At 40.8% G+C, this 20,175-nt stretch overlaps 1 protein-coding gene across 1 annotated transcript in view; it reads right to left on the reverse strand.

The window, feature by feature from the left end:
* The window catches only part of LMTK2 (lemur tyrosine kinase 2), a 43,670-nt gene extending 34,441 nt beyond the window's left edge, over positions 1 to 9,229 (reverse strand). Inside the window, exon 1 of the mRNA XM_035548974.2 lies at positions 9,082 to 9,229. Within this exon, the coding sequence (XP_035404867.1) occupies positions 9,082 to 9,229 (148 nt within the window). The remainder of the gene's footprint in view (positions 1 to 9,081) is intronic.
* Positions 9,230 to 20,175: the final 10,946 nt, after the last annotated feature.

Below are 20,175 nucleotides of genomic sequence, written 5' to 3' on the forward strand. Positions count from 1 at the left end.
AAAAAGAAAAGTCAATGTACATGACAGACATGACTTAGTACGCTAACAAAAGACACTACTGTGATAAAGACAGCGCAAAGCCCAGATAAAGTAAGCATTATTAGGGCAGCACAGGGAACTTCAAGGGAGCATCTGATTTTAAGCTTTCAGCACAGTAGTTGCTATGCAACAACGGTCCCACTGCATAAGCAAGTGCCTCTTTTCTTTCAAGAGCATCTATCTAAATGGCAGCTCCACACTAATAGCTGTAACTATTCCAGCACAAATCTAGCATGACAGCAGTCACTTAAACTGCCTTTTGAACACCCTGAAATTATATGATCAGGAACTGAGGTGTTACCTTATGACATCAAGTCAGAACACAGCATCATTTCAAATACTATTGAATGGCCAAATCCAATGTTTCTCTCCAGCTACATCCATGATATCTGTCATAAACCTGACCAGTTTACTTACTGTGCTATTCATAGATATTAATGTAACCAGATTAAATATGTAATAATGCTAATTTATACTGTTTTTCATAAATACGCATTTAAAAGCTACTCTGACTTTCCTAAATAACACTGTCATTTTCTTCTGTGCTAGCAATTAACTTGAAAATTAACTTATTCTCAACTCCTACCTAGTTCTTCACAAGTCAGATTTACATCGCTATCTGTTCTCACAAGGGGTTTCTCCTGCATTTGTTTACTCCATGAAATCTTCAGAGGCTTGCTGCTAATACAGACAAAACCAAGACTCAGTGCTATCTGTATAAGAAGGCCTAGAGGTAACAGGCAGCCTGCTAAAACAAAAGCCTATCTAAAACAACCTTAGATGTATCCATTGTGTAATGCTTGATTAGCATGGCAAGGCAAAGCATGGTGTGCCTTGCAACTCTTCTGTTTCGCAAAAAATCTCAAGAGTCAATTCTGTTAGTTACTGCATTCCTATCATCTCAATTTTTTCCTGTGCTCCATTTAACAGCGGAGCCAAAAACCAGCATCATTTTTGAGAGTAAGTTTCAGCTGGTATTTGTGCAGCACCATCACTTAGCTGCGCAATGTTACATTACAATAGGCTTTACAATATTACATTAGAATTGCATCAAGTCGCTGTTAACCTTCAATTAAAGCACAGCACAAGCAGATGAACCTAGCGTAAGTCTGGAAGGAGTGTTATTTACACTTCAGCCATTCTTTCAACAAGAAATAAGGAGAGCTTTAGCACAAGAGGCACGTAACAGAACTCCATATGCCAATCGGCCGTTTGATTTGAATGACCATTACCAATACAGCAGGAGAAAACATTCCCAAGATCTCAGATGACTTTCATTGACTTGATGTCCTCAGCATAATGCCAGCATCTTAACTGCTTCCAAATGCCCAAATTATATCAAGTGGTTCCTTCAACAAGCAAATCCCTAAGAGCAGACATATATAATACCCCTCAAGGGACTTCAATCAGGTTCTTAGCTCATGTCTGAACTCTTCAGCTTTCACAATTTTAATACCTGTTGTCATTCAAAGAAAAACACAAACATTTTAAAACAATAAAAATCATCTGGAACAAACTACTGAAAAGTTTATTAACTGAAGAGTTATTTCAAAAGCCTTCTCTCTCATTATGTTATTACTACCCTCGTATTGGATCAGGCAACGTTTGCATACCTAACACAAATAACCTTTGATATGGATGACACATCTTATTTCCCCTTCTTCCTTACAACTATACAAAATCCCAATAGCTACACTCTCAAGAAAAAGAACTCTTAAAAACTTAACAGCTGAGTTACTTGGGCACACTTGTACTTAGTCTTTCTGAATACAAAAGGCAGCAACTAACAGTTTATCAATAAGAAATTACTGACTGTCTAAATCTGAATTCCCTTACACAGCCTAAATCAAAGTATCACACTTAAAAAGATGAGAATAAGACAACGTTTTCAGCAGTAGCGGAAAAGAAATCACAAGCAAGTTACTCAGTTACTGTATTATTCTAGACAGAAATTGAAACATTTTACCCCTCTCTACTCAACTTGGCCATTACCATCCCTGCTTTATCCTAGATTTTTATTAAAGTCCTTCATGGGGAGATGTGGACAGGATAAAAGACTAAAACAGGTGCACAGACGTTTCTTTTGAAAAAACACCAGCTTTTCTTCTTCACAACAGCTAATATTCAGAAATAAGGGTAGTGAAGACAGCAAGTGGCAACTTCATACTGAACTTCTCCCGTGAAGCAATAAAAAAGCACCTTTGCCCCCCTTCCTAAAGCCTCCTTTGTGCTCAATACAGTTCTACTCAAAGAAAAGCCAAATTCATAATTAAAGGTGTTTTGTGGACGTGACCCTGAAACCATTACTGTCCCATGCAACAAACAACAATACATTCAGGAAGAAATATTAGCTCCTTCATATCACAACCAGATGAGTAACTGTGTCAGCAATTCTTGGCAAATTGGCTCAGTCCTCCCATTTGTCCTTAAAAAGAACACAAACCTCTCCTGTCATCCAATGTTTTTTTAGACTGTTTTATCCCATGCTCCCCCCCCCCATATACTTTTACAGTATGCTTCAAGTGAGCTTCTGCAGCTGCTGAAGTCCACTTTGTACTCGAGGCTGGCAGAGATTACATATCCTAAGGCACGAATAGCTGGGACAACGTTGGATCCCCAAGTCATACAGCATCCCCAAAACAACACTGCTCCAATCCTCATTTTCTTCTGAACACTTATCCCAGCCCACCTCAGTGCTGGCTGAACAACTAGCAAGTAGCACAACTATGAGCTGGGGTTAGTTTTGTATTTCTGTCGTTATTCTGTTACTCTACAAACCTTCCAAGTGATGTCAAAGAATCGCTTGTGAAACAGCACAGGGCTCAATTTTAATAAAGAGTAAGTATAGGCTAGCACTTCCAGTGTTTACAGAGCAAGGTCTGTTTGAAGTTGAAGTGTTAAAATGTATTTGCACAAAGCAAGATCTTAAGACAAGGATAAAAATGTAAATCTTCAATAACATATCCTATGCTTTCATGGTAATGTTTCTGGAGAATCTGGGTTAATTAAAATCTTGCAAAGGCTGCATCTGATTCTTAAGTGTGTGCGTACACACACACTATACACACACAGTTTTTAAAAAAGAATTCTGCAGAGCACACTTTTTAACATGCTGCTAGATTTTGGTTCTAAAAACATATTCCTGCCCAAGGACAGTATGATTCCACGCACTTTAACATCTCTCCAATTGTGAGGCACATGAGTTGGTTTTTTTTTTAAAAAAAAACAAACAGGGTAGACCACAGTCATCTAAAGCATGGTGAGATTACATATCGTGGTATCTCAAACCATCAGAGTTATCTGCAGCATGGAAACCACAATTTCCATACCTCTTCCTCCCACCACCTGAAAGACCATGTATCTGAGAGCACTGTCCAAATGCTTCATGAACACCAGCAGGCTTGATGCCATGACCACTGCCCTAGGCAGCCTGTCCCAGTGCCCGACCACCCTCCTGGTGAAAAACCTTTTCCTGACACCCAGCCTGACCCTCCCCTGTCCCAGCTCCACGCCGTTCCCTCGGGTCCTGCCGCAGTCCCCAGAGAGCAGAGCTCAGTACCTGCCCCTCCGCACCCCTCATGAAGAGATATTGTTTTGAAGAGACAAATTACTTCTGGTTCATGCAAAAGGAATCCACACTTGCAACATTCATTGATGGTATTTTCTAGAATCTTAATGTTACCAAAACATTTCCAACTTCCATGTAAGGCTGGGATAAGGTACATGGAAAACAAGGTCATCATTTTGCCAGAAGTTGTTCATCTTTATTTGTCATCCCCATCCACAGATGAAGAATCTCTATGAGAAAGAACAGGCCACAGGACACATGCCTGATTTTGGACAACTGGATCTAGTCTACAAGCTGAGAGCTTAAGGGCAGTCCTCAGAAGCCTGTCTGAGTACTGCCCAGCTTCCCCACACCTCTTTCATAACAGAGAAATCTCAGGGTACAAAGGTAGCTCTAAAACAATTCACATCCCCGTTGAATCACTGAAGTGACATTTCCTTTCCATTAAGGAAACTCTACATGTAGCATTGGACGACACTTAGTGCTACTTTGGACCAGCTTTTCATACTGAAACCCCCTCAGAAGACAATTCCCTGACACAGCTTGCTTCACTCCATCACCCCGCCTAAGCTGCATCTGGCACAACACCTTCCTGCTCCAAGTTATGCTTAATGAACCTCTCAGACTTAACTACCCTGACACACTTTGAACATCTCCAATTATGTCTATGAGATGTTTCTAGCACCACTGAAGTTGTTCAAGTCCTTTCAAGTAGTACAATGAAAACAGTTTGTATAGAGCAATCAAAGCGACAAAGCAATTGAAAACTGTATCCAGAACCCCACCAGGCTCCATATACTAGATGCACTCAACAGCAAGGCAGGCCCAAAGTGAAATTTAAGAAAATCCAGTACTCCTTGCATTGTACTTCTGCTGCAGAAATAGCGCATTAGGACCAGGACAGAGAACCAGCCTCTGGCATTATGCTGAGGGTCCCCATGTCCTGCACAGGCAAACCACACATACAGGGACTGAAAACAGATTACAGCAAACGTTCAGAAAATTACTTCTATTCAAATTTGCCTGACAGTTGTTCAGTACACCCCCCCACCCCAAATATAACCTGGCCTTTTGTGCTTTCCAAATAAAATGTTGGCATGTTGGCTCTGACTATACAACACAAACTCCTTTTCCATCCAGGACCTGTGGTAAAAACAGTACTCATCAATGGGGCCCTCCTTCAAACCGATGACCCAGGCCTAGTGCCACGACCACAGCTTTGAGACTTCCTCTTATCAGTGCTATCTTAACATGCTACAATACCTGAGGAATTATTAAACATACCACAGCATTCAAGATGTGAGAAAACACCTCAGAAAGGGGCTGCCTCCTCTAAGGACTGCTTTAGTTGTAGCAAACTCCAGACACCTTACAGCCAGAGGAAGAGAAAGCAGACCAAGCCTGTGAACAAAGCCTTGCAGGGAACATTCCTGCAGGCCAAGAGCTGGGGTTGCCTTCTTACCTCAAAGTCACAAAGTCACAGAGAGAAACAAAAGATAAAAGACAACCCAGCAGCTCTAGCTCTACAATTATTAGGCATCTGGGTCAGAAGTTAGAAAAAGAAATACAGGGAGAAGTAAACAAATTTAGTGCTTGAAAGAGAGAAGAAAGGTTAGATGAACAGATGACTCCCAAGAAAAATATACCACTGATTAAAACCCCCTTTACAAGGGAGATTTAACTTCAAATGATCTGGGTCTCTACCTTGCATATGCTTAGAAAATTGCTTTTCTCATTATGTGCAACTGTCACATACACTGTACATAGATCCAAACCACAGGCTACAACCACAAGCGGGCCCCAGGCCGACACAACTCCAAGTAAAACATCAAGCCAAAGCAACTCAAAACCAACAACTTTCCCAAGAGTACACGTGAACTACAGAACTCATCTTAGCACACAGAAGAAAATTTCAAACTGTCACCTATGACCAGTCGACTATACTAGGTAGAGCTGCACAAACAACATCTAGCTATCTCTGGATGCTATACGCCAATTTCTGTGTCTTTTCTGGAGCTGTACATTACCCAGCTCTTCAACAAGGCTCCACTGCTGTGCCATGCAGCTGGTCCAGGAGGGCAGTCCACAAGTGAGGTTCCGGCACAAACCAAGAAATCGTGTAGGTGCCAGTCCAGCAGCCTCATTTCATCTGAGCAGACTATGTAATTCAGCACAGATGTAAGAGTGAACACACCTGTTAAAATGCTACCACCTATTCAAGTTTTGCAAGAAAATAAGAGTTCTTTTGAGTCCCTGTTCCTTTGCTCTTGCAAGGACTTCATAAAGCAGAGAGATGATAGAAATGCTTTGTCTGACATTAACGTATATACCCTTGATTCGCATTCCAAGCTTTCTGGGGAGGCAGCTGAATTAAGGCCATGTATGAAAATCCCAGTCAAAAACAAAACAAGCATGAATTTGAATGGAAAGCTTTAGCACAGTAAAGCAGAAGTGTCAGATTATAATTCAGTATGCTTGTCTGCAAAACAGTGCTGCTACCAATTTCCCAAACACCCTTACTTCAGTCACACAACACTAAAGATGAAAATTGTCCTAGCTTGATGCATTCAGGTAAAATCACTGATGCTCCACAGGCTCAGAAAAACTGCAGCATTTCATTTTATGAACTCTTCTACTTTTAACAGATTAGGTAATAAATTCTTCAAAAGCTGCTATCAACTAGACCTGCCCCCAGCTCTTACCTCCAGGATAAGGTGAAACCATTAATTCAGAACTATCACCGTACATATCAGTATCCTTCTTTTCCATTCACAGAATAAATTAAATTTAAGTTGGCCTAAGTATTTCTAGATAGGAAAAGCAAGATGTTAAAGATGTTACTATCTGTTACAGTAATTGCTATGAAGCATACTAGGGGAACAGTTAAAGCAAAGTTTCCTTTACCACCACCTTTTTTTTCAAAAAGTTTAGAAAGACAACCTCAAAAATGGGAGACAAACACATCAATGCACACCTTCACCTGCAAACACTGTGAAGCCATACTTAACGTATGAGCTGCATCATTCATCTTGATCAAGACCCCGGGAATGTGACAATTCCCCAGCTGTGGTCTGGCATACTTCCACACTACTTCCACAAAATGGAACATTTTTGAACATTTTTGGACTCCAATCTATTCCTGCTAGAACCTGCCCATCGTCACTTCTTGCTTTCTTCCTTCTTTCCTGAAAGGGAAATCTATTTATTATGGGTATATTCCATGAACTATTCCACGAAGTTCACTACAACAACTTCAGACAATACATATCCTTTCCTTCTTTTCTGTGGATTGCCATCTCTCCAGTAAAGTGCTCGGGGCAATGCACCTCAAAATGCTTCTCCCCTGTCAGAGAAGCAATCCTTCTTGCTAGGTGCAGAATTGTGGGATCTTGAAGTAACTCTGAAATCCATTACTAATTATTTTATGAAAAGTCCATTAAATTCTTCACAGGTTCACAACTCTTTAATATCAGACTGAGCATTATGGTCAACTGCAAGAACTGCCAAGGCCTACAACAGAGACCGTTACTTCCAAAATCATCAATGAACACCAGTCTCAATAAAGGAAATCAAAGCAGCTTGTCACAGGATACATGAGAAAGTCATAATACGGCTGAAGCTGTTTTCAAACACAACTCATGCCTCCTACCCCAGCAGAATAAAGTTACAGGCTTGTTTTCTAGACAGTTCATAAAATTTGCTTAGTATGACAGAGAGGGTTCAAGACAAAACTGTCTGTCAACCATGGGTGAGTTATTCAAGGGAAGGAGAAAGAAGTCCTTGTAGCTTTCCAGCTGCTTACTGCTGTCCTGATGATATGGGATGTGCTGCAGAATCTGCTGCACATAAAACCATTTGTACACATTATCTCATTCAGAAAAGAAAAGTCTGTAGAAAGTCTTCCCAGTAAAAGCGATGCCACTGAAACTGGAAAAGGTTCCTCTTGAGGCTTTAAGGATCTAAACACTAAATATCTTTCAATCAAACAATCCAAATACATTGCTTCTTACTATATGGGCAACGATACAGGAGAAAGCAGGAGTTTCATTTCCCCCAAGTCCACCAGGTTCTCCATGACAGGATGTGGCAGTTTGCTGAATTTCAGGTAACAGCCCACATACGTATACCTTGGGCTAAGATTATAACTGAAGACACCCTATAAAGTTAGGGTATGACATTCACTTTGTATTAGTGCAACATTACAGCATCGTGAGTACTTTCCCTAGCAGTACTATACTTAACATATCTAATTTAGCCTTTTTTTAAAAAGGTAACTGTAATGCCATTTCCTGCAATATGTCCAATCAACTTTTCATTCTGACAGCTAAGCTTTTTGCCAGTGTTGTGGAAATTATGTCTTCAGCTCCAAGCTTTGTAAGATACATACGTGATAGTCCTGATAGCAGAGAAATTCTTATTTAAAAAAAAAAAAAACTAGGCTACTTTGAGAATACTTAATGCAGACATCGACACCTAGCTTTAAATAGAAAAACTAATAACACGTCAGGAAAAGACAGATAGAAAAGGAAGAAACCGCCACACAGACCTGACTATGCTGTCTTACCTTGGGGCCTGATGACAAGCCAACGTTATTTGGAAAATCTTCAAGCATTTCATAAGTGAGAAAATTATCGTTTAGTCTCAAAGGAAATACAAATGTGTTCTTGTTTTTTTTAGAGGCTTACTTTTATAGAAAGACTGACCTCAAGGAAGGCTAATGGAAGGAGTAATTCATGAACAATTCTGAATTTTTCTTGGGAAGAAAATAAATGGAAAAAAATGCATAGATCCTGTTAAAGGCAGTATGTGTTCCACTGCCAGTTTTGATACTTTCTGTGGACCAGTAGCCAAATTACCTAACCTCTGTGCTTCAGATCTCTCCCTCCCCACTGCTGCTGCTCCTCCACTCCAACCGTAGCGTCTATTTCAGCTGCTAAACTCTTCGTGGCTAGCACTGAATCTCAGAGTGCATTCAAACCAAGCCTAACCAAATTCTGTCCTAATACAATTTCATGCTTGCCGCGATAAAAACACCAAAAAAAAAAAAAAAGTGGTTGTTACCTATGCGTACTAATAAACTTTCCATCAGTAATTCCTAATATTGAGAAAGCACATTTTTCATTCTACGTCTTCAGGATAAACAGGAAAACGAGGAAGGGAATCGGAGGCAGGCAGCGTTACCTAACGCATGACAAACAAGCACGGACTACATGCCTACTCAGGGAGACGAGAGCGCGGGGGGACCCGGCTAATCGGGCCGGAAAAGAGGGGAGCGCCGTCTGCCCTCGGAGCCTCCACCCTGCACCGGGAGCCAGACCGGGCGGTCCCCAAGGAGAAGAAAGAAAATCCCGCGGAGCCCAGAGCGGCGCCCTCCGCAGAACCACCGCCTGTGGCCGGACACCGGCGCATCGCGCGCCCCACAGCGATGCACGACGCCCTCCCGGCCCCCCCCCCCAGGCCCCGCCGCGCCTCACCTGCCGCTTCTGGCGGAAGCGGAGCCGCCCCGGCGGCGCCCAGGAGCAGCGGGAGCAAGAGGGCGGCCGGGAGGACGGGCCCGAGGAGCTGCGGGCCGAGGGGCTGCGGGCCGGCCCCCCGCCGCCCGGCCCCGCCGCGCTGCCGCATCCCCTCCCCGCGCTGCCGCCCGGCGCCCAAGCCGGTGCTCTCGGGTCCCAGCGGCTCTCAGCGGCTCCCCGCAGCCCCCCCGGCGGTCGCTGCCCCCCGCCTCGGCGGCGCGGCCGCCCGCGGCATCGGTCCCGCAGCTCCGCTCCCCTCACGGAGCACCGCCAGGCCGCCGCCGCCGCCATCTTCCGGGCTACCTGACGGGGAGGGAGGGGCGCGCTGCTGACTGGCAGCCCGGTGGGCCAATCATCCCGCGCCTCGCGATAGGGAGGCGGGAGCGCTGGGCGGCACACGACTGAGCGGTGATCGGCAGCCGCGTCGGCCAATCGCTGCGGGCTGGGCCGAGCGAAGGCTGCGGCGCGAGGAGGGCGGGACGCGTTTGGCGATCGGCCCGCAGTACGGGCCATGGAGGGGGCGGAGCTTCTTCGGCATTGAAGGCTCTCTCCGCCAATCGGCGGGCAGCGCGGAGCCCGGGGGCGGGAGGAGGAGCCCGGCCGTGCCCGCGCGCAGGGCGGGGGGAGCCCCTCACAGGGCTGCCCCCTGCAGGAGGGGCGTGAGTGGGCTGAAGGGAGGCGGAAAGGCTCCAGGTGCACTCTGCAGCCCCGGCCTTCCCCAGGCTGGAAGGGACCTTGTTGTTAGACGGGGCACGAGCACGGCGCAGAAAGTCTGTGATTCTGTGAAACAAGGCCCGACCTCGTTCACGTTTGTAATTATTCTGGTTTTACAGAGCATGAAGACGAGGTGACGGCTTTAAGCAACGTAAACAGAGGCGTTAATCCCAAGCAACCAGACGCTCCATATAGTGAGGAAATGGAGAAATATCATACAACTCACTCGATTTCCATTTTCCCAATAATTTAGCAGAAAAGGCTAATTATGTCAAGGTTATATAATGAATCTGGGAGCACAAGTTGTCCCAAGCAATGTCCTACGAGCACACCCCTGGGGCCTCAGGAAAGGAAAGCTTCATGCTCCAAGCAGCACCAAGGACACGACGTTCAGGAAGACACAAACAGAAACCAAAATCCTTCTCTCTAGTAATTTTTTCTAGGGTAATTTTTCTCCTGCCATAGACATCTACTGAAAGTCTAATTACTTTCCTGCTACCAAGTCTGTGTCTACCCCCAGATACGTTCTCTCTGGCTTGAAGATACTAATTGTATTACCAAACGTCCCATATTTTTTGAAATGTCCTAATTACTTTTTCTTCCACGGGAAGTATTTTACTTGAATAGTGATGTGGCAGACAATCTTTTGTCATTTTAGTAAACTATTGTTAATGCATTATGCTGCTCCTTGTGAATGTTTTAAAGCAATAGATAGCTCCAAATTATTCCTTGCCTGGCTGTCCATAGATTTTAGTATTGGGAAGGCAAAATAGGGCCTCTTCCCTTTAAAATCAGTGATATGTAATAAGCAGTATGTTACACAACATATATATTTTTTCATGTACTAACAGCTACTATGTTAATTTAAATAGTTCTGTATGGATTTAAAACTGGTGCTGGTGACAAGCCTGTAGTCTGGTCCTTGTCTACACATATATAATATCCACTGGAAACTTCAAAAATATTCCTTTATTCTTCACTCTACCAAATCTCCCTTCTGAATATGGACATCAGGGCTGGGGCCTCTGGATGTGTTTTCCTTCTAGTTGACACTTTATCCACTTTAATGATGGTTATTCAAACCACACTGTGCTATTATGGTCTAACTACATGAGCAAATCTAATTTCTACCTATCACTCTGGTATCTAGGGTCTATGGTATTTCTGAGATCTGTCACTGGCTTCATGCAAATTCCATAAGCAAATAATTTTGAGGTTCATAGCAGCTACAGACCTTAAGTTTAAAACTTCTCTTGTAGCCTAGCAGCAGGTTTACAATGTAAGGGTGTTCTCACTTCAACAGTGAAAACAATTCAGTGCATTTTAAACACAGCAGACTGCTTCACTTCACAACCCACCCCATCCTAATTGAATGCTAGACCTTTGATGTTATTTGCTGATAAAGCATCATGTTGTAATATTATCTGGGAAGTTATGGTAGCCTATCATTAAAAGGACTTGTCAGAGCACTATTCTATAATGACAGTACACTTAAGGTTAGCTGTGAATTAGTCATTGGTAGAATACGAAGTTGAAGCTACAAAACCAACCTTTCCTATCCTTTGTTCTACGTGTTAGTCACGGTTACTCCCTATCTACAAATATACCACAAGCATCCCAAAAACAAAGACACAAATCCTAATCTCCTATCTGCCATCATCAGGAATGTTACAATTTACTCATTTCCCATTTCTGCAGCTGAACATTTGTTGCGACTGTACGAGAGTAATGGGATGAGCAACCTAATGCCAAGGAATCCAAAAGGTACTTATACAGAAAATATATTTACTTAAATAAAACAAAAATCTTCCTGTACACAAAATGGGATGTATTACCACATCGCAGCCTCATGTTTCTTGATTATGCGCTGTTATCACTGCCAAATTACTGAAGCTGCTGTTCCGTGTGGGAGGTGTTAAAACCTTTTTTTAGAGAGGGATAATTGGATCAACTAAAGGATGTTGATAATTTTATTTTCAGTTGATTTTCTTAAATATTTTTGATAACATTATTGGTGCGGAAGGAACATTGTCTAGCAGACTGAGCAAGTTGCCAGAGGAGTGTTAAAGGTCCTCAGTGTAACTGTGAATAACGCCCCAAAATATTCACGATTTGCTTACTACAAAACAGTATGGCTGAGCATCAGGAACGCAACTGAAAACAGAACCCAGGTCTTTATTCCAGGCCACTGTTTTAAGCATAAAGATTAGTGTCTGTATATACGAATGCTGAGATACATGCCCAACACCTCCTCTACCCAAAAGAAAAATCTCTCATCCCTTTATGCATAATGTTTTCCTTCACTGTCACTATTCTCTTTTTATATTAAACAGTAATTTGCTCCTCTACCTGATAAATAGGGACAAATTTTAACCTCCACTTTCAGTCATAGTGACCAAATAGCGTTTTTATATAACTAGAGACATCTTTCTCAGTTCACTGCTGTTCCAATACTACAGCCTACAAAAGGATTTTATATAGCACCCAAGGAAAATTGGCTAAAGAAAAGCGGGTTTAAAACAATGAGTAATTTGCTTATTTAAGTCAAATGTTTTCCCCTCATTCTGTATCTGTCACTCTAAAATGGGTTTAGAACAGAACTCCCTGATTTCTCCCACAAATGCTTAAGCTTGCACATGGAGAGACAAACTCCTGAAAAACATGGCAGGGCATATTGTGAACTGCTGGCAGAAAGTTCCATTTATATGGATTTTAAAATGTGTTAAACAATGGACCAGCAGCTCTTGTCATAACCACAGAGGAATTACATTCCTCTTGGGAAACATTTTAGAATTAGATTTGCATCTGCCACTGATGTCCTTGCAACCTTAGTAAAAATTTCATTTCTGTTGACTCAGTAATACCTACTGTATTTTGATGGCCCTGATCTGGAATGGCGCTACCTACTTTCGCTTCAGACAGGTGGGCTTTGAAGAGGTCTTAACATGAAGACATGAAGGTGGTTCATAATTTTAAATATACCTTATTCCATTTATGTTGTTTATTGAATCAAATTAATTTCCCTTTTGTCCACTGAACCATCCTAAGGACTCAATTAATCTAATGAATGATTTTTTTGTAAAAGAGTGTTTAAGTACTCCCTCAAGAAGGCATAAGAAGTGCTTTTTTATCAGTATAAATTTCTTATCAACAGGATTAAAAGAAATAGTCATGAGTGGGCAAATTTCTTTCCCCAGGTATTGCTCTCTGCTGATGCTGCCAGCCAAAATACCAATTCTGACAATTTTGGAACTCTTTTCTTTATGAAGATACTCTTTTCTTTATTTAAATGTTTAATGCTGGACTAAATCACATCTGTGTTTTAAGGCTTTCTCTAGAACCCTGCACCAACTGTTTCAGAGAAAACCAGGAGATTTAGCTAAGTAATTTCCATTAATAAGACAGGAAATGCAAAACAATGACCTTTGTGTAAAGGTGTTGTACAACTTTCATAGCTGTATTAGATATTCCTTGCCATCCTCTCCTACTTGTTATTCTTCCCTATTTATTTTTAGCAAATGCTGAGCTGTGTGCTCTATTAAATTTTGTTCCAGATGCAGGAAAGCAATACTAAATAGAATGAGAAACTATTTAGTCAAATGAGTGTCTAATGCAGTACTGATCTAAATATACATTATATGTGTCAAAGGAAAAAAGCAAGACAGAAAAAATATTCTCACAAATAGACCAGGTAAGACGCAACAGCAACAGATCAAATAATAAAGTCTCAATTCAGTCTTTCCTCACGCGGTACTTTCATTACAGCAATAGTTGTGGAAGCCGTTCAGCAGCTCTCAAAAACTTGTCCTATCTGAGATGACTGAAATAAGCAAGCATTGCTGCTTAAGGTTTCATATGTTTTTACACTGTAGGTGTCATGACAAGAACAGCACTCCTGCAATGGCATAATTTGGCAATGCTTTAGCCAAAGGGCATGGGTTTAGTAAAAAACCTACAAACTGTAGAACCACTGCTTCTGAAAACAAACAAATTAATTACCCACAGGCTGCAATGAATGGTCCCGTAATTAGTATCTTGCTGGTGTATACTCTATTCACACAAGCTTGCCAAAAAAGCAGTGTTTGTTTCTTGATGTCTAGATCAGGAGGAATCTCTCCATCACAAATCCTTTCAATAAAGGAAGATAAGCATTAAACAAACAAACAAACAAAAAAGGTACAACATGATTTGCATGTCTACATAAAAAGTAATGCTAATACTAAATTTTGAAAATATTTTACATTGCCACTTAAATGTGTCACCTGTTGAAAGAGAAAAACCAAATGAGTTTTTCAGAGCTGTGTTTGGAATCCTATCAAACTGGGTATACTTGGTCAACCTGCCTATTAATTTAACACTTTCCATTTCCAAGATACCTTATACTTGACTTCATAAAAATAATTAAAAAAAAAACCTCATACAAATACTATTTCTCATTAAAATTGAGCAAGCTGAAGCTCAGAGAAGATGAAAGGACAGTTTTTTACATATATAGATACACATCGCTCATTTTAAGTATCTTTAATAACCTGATCCCAAATAACTGGTCCACAGTTAAACCAGGAATTGGCCTTAGACCACTTGCATTCCCCTTCAGTGGACTCCAATTGGCTTCCAAACTTAGTTCTAGTGAAAGCACAAGCAAAGTCTTCCTGCTAAGGATCAGTATATATACTGGGGGAAAACTCATCCCAATTTGGAAATAATTGGCAATACTGCCAGAATAAATTTTAAAAAGGAGTATTTGAATCTAGAGGTCAGATACAGAAAGGGATAAATTAAATGGAATAAGTAAGCTCTAATATACAGACATCTGGTGTTCTTGATGCTTTAAGATAAAATTCACATTTGGAAGGAAATCCACAAGGATTCAAGATTTAACAGAAGGTGTGGTTTGTTGAAGCCACGTAGGGGAAGAAAGGGTCTACCTTGTACTGGAATGCTGATGCTTTGCAATCTTATTTATTCCTGTGTTAATGAACGTTGCCTCTCAGAGCACTGACATTCAACATGACCTACTAGCTGGAAGCATTAGGCAGAGAAGAATCGAGATGAATCAAGACAAATTAAGCAGGATCAGGAAGAATCCTGCCAGCAGAGCAAGCAATATATCCAGCACATGTATCCTGGAAACATAACTTTTGATACCTTCATTTATTTTTATAAGTTACGGGTTCAAAAGACAGAGTTCAGAACAAGAATGGCTTATTGAAGGTAAGAATTAGATGTAAGTTTCTGTAGTATTTGCTAATCAGAACAGAAAGTTGTATAAAACCCTTCAATGAAAATTTGTTAGAGAAGCCAATCAAAACCAGTGAGAAAAAAAAAAAAGAAAAGAAAAAAAAGCTTAATGCCCCAGACAAAAAACAACTCACTAAAAACAAATTGCATGAACATTTTCAGAGAAAACTTTGGCACTATTAAAGGACTTCTTATTTTAGAAGTTTACTCATTAATTTTAACTGGTTACTTACAAAAAACAATCAGACCTGAAATCTGTAGCTTATTTCCCTTACCACTGCAGTCTGAGAGTCTAAAGATCATACAAGAATCAATGGGCTCCTGTCTTCCACAATCTCTTCCTCATCTGTTTAATAACACTAATCCAAATTATTTAATTTGGATTAATTACAAAATTATCTAAAAGTTCAAAGTCTTACAGCAGAAGTTGCTTTGGTAGTAGAATTATAAAATACAAACAGATACAAAGAGAGCAAAAATTTAAGTGAGGATAATATTTGTGCGACTGTTTTTTCACCTCCAATAATAATAACTGAATGAACTCAACTCATTCAGTATGAGGGCATTCTTTTTCCTCCCCATTACAGCATCATAGCAGTATTGCATGTACCTTAAATTCCGCACTATATTGTTCTGGCCATATCCTCCTAGGTGAGCATGTGCAGTGGGGCTGCTCATGTGATTGATATTACTCATATCTGCCAGTATATGCAGGAATTTGCCTGATTTTTTAACTAAGGAACTCCAGGAAAATCCAGAGAATGATCCCATATTGTACAAGCACAGCTACAAGCAGGAAATACAGTATTTTTCAAAACGCTCACCCTTCTGCTACTTTCCGAAGCTTTGACTAAACTGGAAAGGTCTAATTTCCTTCAATAAATGTTAGTAGTTACCAATTTCCTCTCCAGTCCAGGAAAGGAAAAAAATATCCAAATCAAAAATGCATTAATCCATACAGAGAACTGGTGCTTTCTTTTGCTGTTAAAGGAACCTAACAACCAGTAAATATCCTGAGCAGGATGTTGGTGATATATCCAACATCACAGAATCCAAATGACTTCTGAGCAGTACCAAGGGGCTTGATGATAAATGGCTGGCTATTTATGAATCTTGTGAATCAAACTCTATATACACTGAATAATTAGGAACAACTCATGGCTGACAACTTGCGTTTTTTTTCTTCATAATTCACAAATGTAAATTACTTGAACATGAAGTAGATTCAATGTAAAGGTGCAAAGACAACCAACATTCAAGGGCTGTTTGGATATTCAGCAAGAGGAGGTTTTTTGTTTTTTCTTTTAACCAAGAGGATGTGCTGTTTCAGTGCTGTAAACTCCCAGGGGTACACTGACTATATCACTGTAAATTGAGAAAAAGCATTTAAGAGATTAAACTGCATGAGAAAACAGTTAACAGCACCTTTGCCAAAATTTTCATTCCTCTACAAGCACACACTACCAGATCTAAGTAATTCTGATCATCTAAATGTTTTTAGAATACGGCAGATGAAGTACATGCTCTAAGACATCAGAGAATGTTAAAATCACATCTGCTTGGAGCTTCCTCTTAACACAAGAGCAGACCAGGGATTTTCCACCTAAGAAAAAAATCTTTCTGTCATCATGAAGCACATAAGCATACAAAACATGATTTGATCTCATGTTATGAGCATGTATCATCAGCACATGGCTGGAAAGCTGCCCAACAAGCTGACAACTTATGAATTAACCTTGTGTGATCACAGCTCAGGTTATCTATTTATAAAGTCATACCACAGGTGTTGCCTACAGTGGGATATTACAATAAGCAGCAGTTAACAAAGCTATGCTCATTTTGATGCAACCCAGGTGTTCAGTTGTGCCTTCTCAGTCTTTTTAGCTAGTGCTCTCAATTAGAAATTCAAAGAGCCTGGCATCTGGCACAGGAAGACAACAGAAATTAACATTTCCCATTTCCCAGGGGTCATGGATTAAACATGGCTTGCACCTGCTCTGTTTACCGCTGAGCTGGCATTTTAGAAGCAGGATTATCACTTAGACTCTTTCATTGGTTACATTTTACAGCTTATCCATCCAGTGCAGCATGGACCACTCTTTAATTTGACCCAAATATAATCTTTATCCCACATAAATCTCTAGACACATTTATTTTGGTTAAAGACTTGTCTCAAAAATGCTGAATCACTCAACGTAGGTAACAGAAAATGTTGTTTTTATCAAGCATATTAACACAACTCATTACATTCCTACACATTGCAAATTCTCCTTTCTAATATCAACATATTCCACTGTGTTTTTGTACATAAGCTGAAACAGGTCCGATTTTCCTTCTGCCTGACATTTGATTACAGTTGCTGGAGATGAGAACAGTTCCAAGAGCTTCCCTCTTCACTAGCAGTATTAAACAATTAGCTAGTCCCACCACTGAGAATGGGTTTGTACACATGTCCCTGCTGCAATGTGCTTTGCTCCAGCTGGCAAATGCAGACCTGGCAACAGTCCATTACTGTTCTCCACGCTGACCTACATTCCCAGCCTGTGCAGACCCACTGGAGAGGAAATATCCCCAGGAGGATCCCTGGTCTCATCTACTGGGAGCCTTACCATGTAAAGGAAGTGCTAGTAGTAGTAAAAGTGGAGAAGGAAGATCCCTACAACATCAAGACGAACACTAAAGGCAGGAGATCTCGCCTGTGCACCACCATCACTGGCCAATGATTCCCACGGAGATATGAACAGGACCAGCCAAAGGCTGCCCTGCTCCACTGACAGCGGTGCTGTGGCTCTCTCGCAGGTGGCCCAATTCATGTGGAGGGCTCTCCCTGCAGTCAGAGGGAGCCCTGAGTGAGGAACACGCAGGAGCTCTGCCATGGATTGGTTTAGCTTTCAAAGAGCTTGCTGGTGCATATTGCTCCCCCTATTTGCTCTTAGTCCTTTTCTGCTCTGTCATTCTGGTCCTTGCCTGAAATACCATTTTGTTCACCACTGAGAAATTTACATATATCTCCAGATGGCTCTGGATATTTATTTGCTTTCTTTAAGCAGAGATTTGGACTGCTGTGTAGAATTGCAAGCCATCACGGAGTATCAGAGAAAGCATGCTTGGTGCTGCACAATGCTCAGCCCACTGTTAAAGAGCCTAAAAACTAAGACAAAGATGGAGGTTACCATTTGGGACACAACAGGTACATAATAACTTACGAATTTGCTGAGGTCATGTTGAAGGGAACTTGCATTTAATGTAATAGAAAGAGAGACAGCCATCATTCACATAGAGAGAAAATATTCATTAAGTTCAGAGGGACCAATAAATTAGTTGTTGCACACAGCAACAAATGTATGGACACACAAAAAAAGGAAACTTTTTTGAATTTACTGCTACTGCATAACAATGCACTTGTGATTATTACAAGTTGAGATATGCAATTGGTCAAGCATGTTGTGTATGTAATTTTGAGCCCAATACATCATCTGGCCCAGGAAATACTGGGAACAGCTATCATTTATAGTCATGTTTATTTACACCACTCTGGAAATGAAATAGACTCTTACACTGGGTGTACTTGTTTACTGCCTGATCAGCATGTAGCAGTCAGCATAAATAAGACACAGTCAAATGGATTCGAAGTAGTTCAGGCATTCAGGTGTCCTGTGATGCCCACTGCATTATTACTGGTATCCCTTTGCTTTTTGCTTCTTCTGTCACAAGAAGATTTACTACATGTGGCAGAGGAACTCAGACTCCTGCCCAGCCTTAAAAAAAAAAAAAAAAACTGAGCAAGGGCTCAAAGGAAATTCCACAGATAGGTTTGCATGTGGTAAGCATACATAAGAATGGGTATAAAATCCTGAAGAAACAATGTCTAGTACTACAAATTCTGTAAAGCCTTTAAGCTGCCAGCAGCATAACTCTTTGATTCTGCACTTTCTTTAACTGCCGCAGACTTCAATAGCAGTTCCGGCCATTCACAGAATGAAGGGTGAGCCCCTAAGAGACTGATAAGATATTACAGAGATTACTAGAAAGGAAGAATTAGGCCCATGTAGGGCTTATTCTCCTACAAAAGGGCACGTTAGGAAAAAAACAGCGTCTTCTAAAATGGACCTATAACAAGGTACAAATTAGGAATCTGTCCTGTAGCTAAGTCAAAAAGCACAGTATGACCCTATTTATGCAAAGGCTTCGACTCAAATTAGTAGAGGAGAACTACATTCCCAAAACTATTCATATGAAAGATGGGAAAAGAACATGTAACTTGCATTCACTTAAGACTCCTTTCCGACTTGTTCTTCATTCATTATATGGTTTTGTAGATGCTGAAAAATGAGTTCCTAACTGAGAAATTAAACAAGAAGCACACTAAGAAGCAAAAGAGGATAATGTGAATGAGACATGAACCTAAGGAAAAGTTCATATTGAATTTGCAAAAGTTGAGTTTCTGTCAGAAAGATGATTATGACTACATCAACGAGCCCCCCAGTTAATGCCAGCAATGTGACTTTCAGCAGCCTTTGATGCACAAAATGACAACTCTGCAGTATTAAAGCTTAATTTGTTCTGAGTAGAATACTCCCTGATTTTTCTCTCCATTGACTCTGGTGCAATTAATTCCCTCGACAATAGTACTTGTAAAACCAGATAAGTCAAGTCAAAGCAGTTAATGGACCAGATTTTTTTTTCCTGTCTGAAATATCTTGTGCATATCTTTATGTAGATACAATGACTCTCCTTGAAAATTTGGTATAGTTTATGTAGAAAGAGGCTGGAATTCTTAGTTTTACATATACGTACATTGAAGATCTTAAGAAGAAAATTGCTGCAAGACATAACTTTATGTAGCTTTCAGTAATGAGAATTGGATCTACGTCAAAACTGACACATTAAATAAATACCAAAATCTGACGGCTTTGGGGAAATTGAGGTCTAGACTGTGCAGCTTTGGTTCTGTAACCAAGAAAGATTAATCTGTATTTTCATTGGCATATGATTCACATTACAATACAATTTTGAGCAAACAAATATGCAATCACTTAGAAAACATTTTTTCTAACTGCTAATGAATCTATGGTGAAACAAAATAACAGGATTGGATAT

This window comes from Cygnus atratus, chromosome 15, assembly GCF_013377495.2.
Source record: "Cygnus atratus isolate AKBS03 ecotype Queensland, Australia chromosome 15, CAtr_DNAZoo_HiC_assembly, whole genome shotgun sequence".
NCBI lineage: Eukaryota > Metazoa > Chordata > Aves > Anseriformes > Anatidae > Cygnus > Cygnus atratus.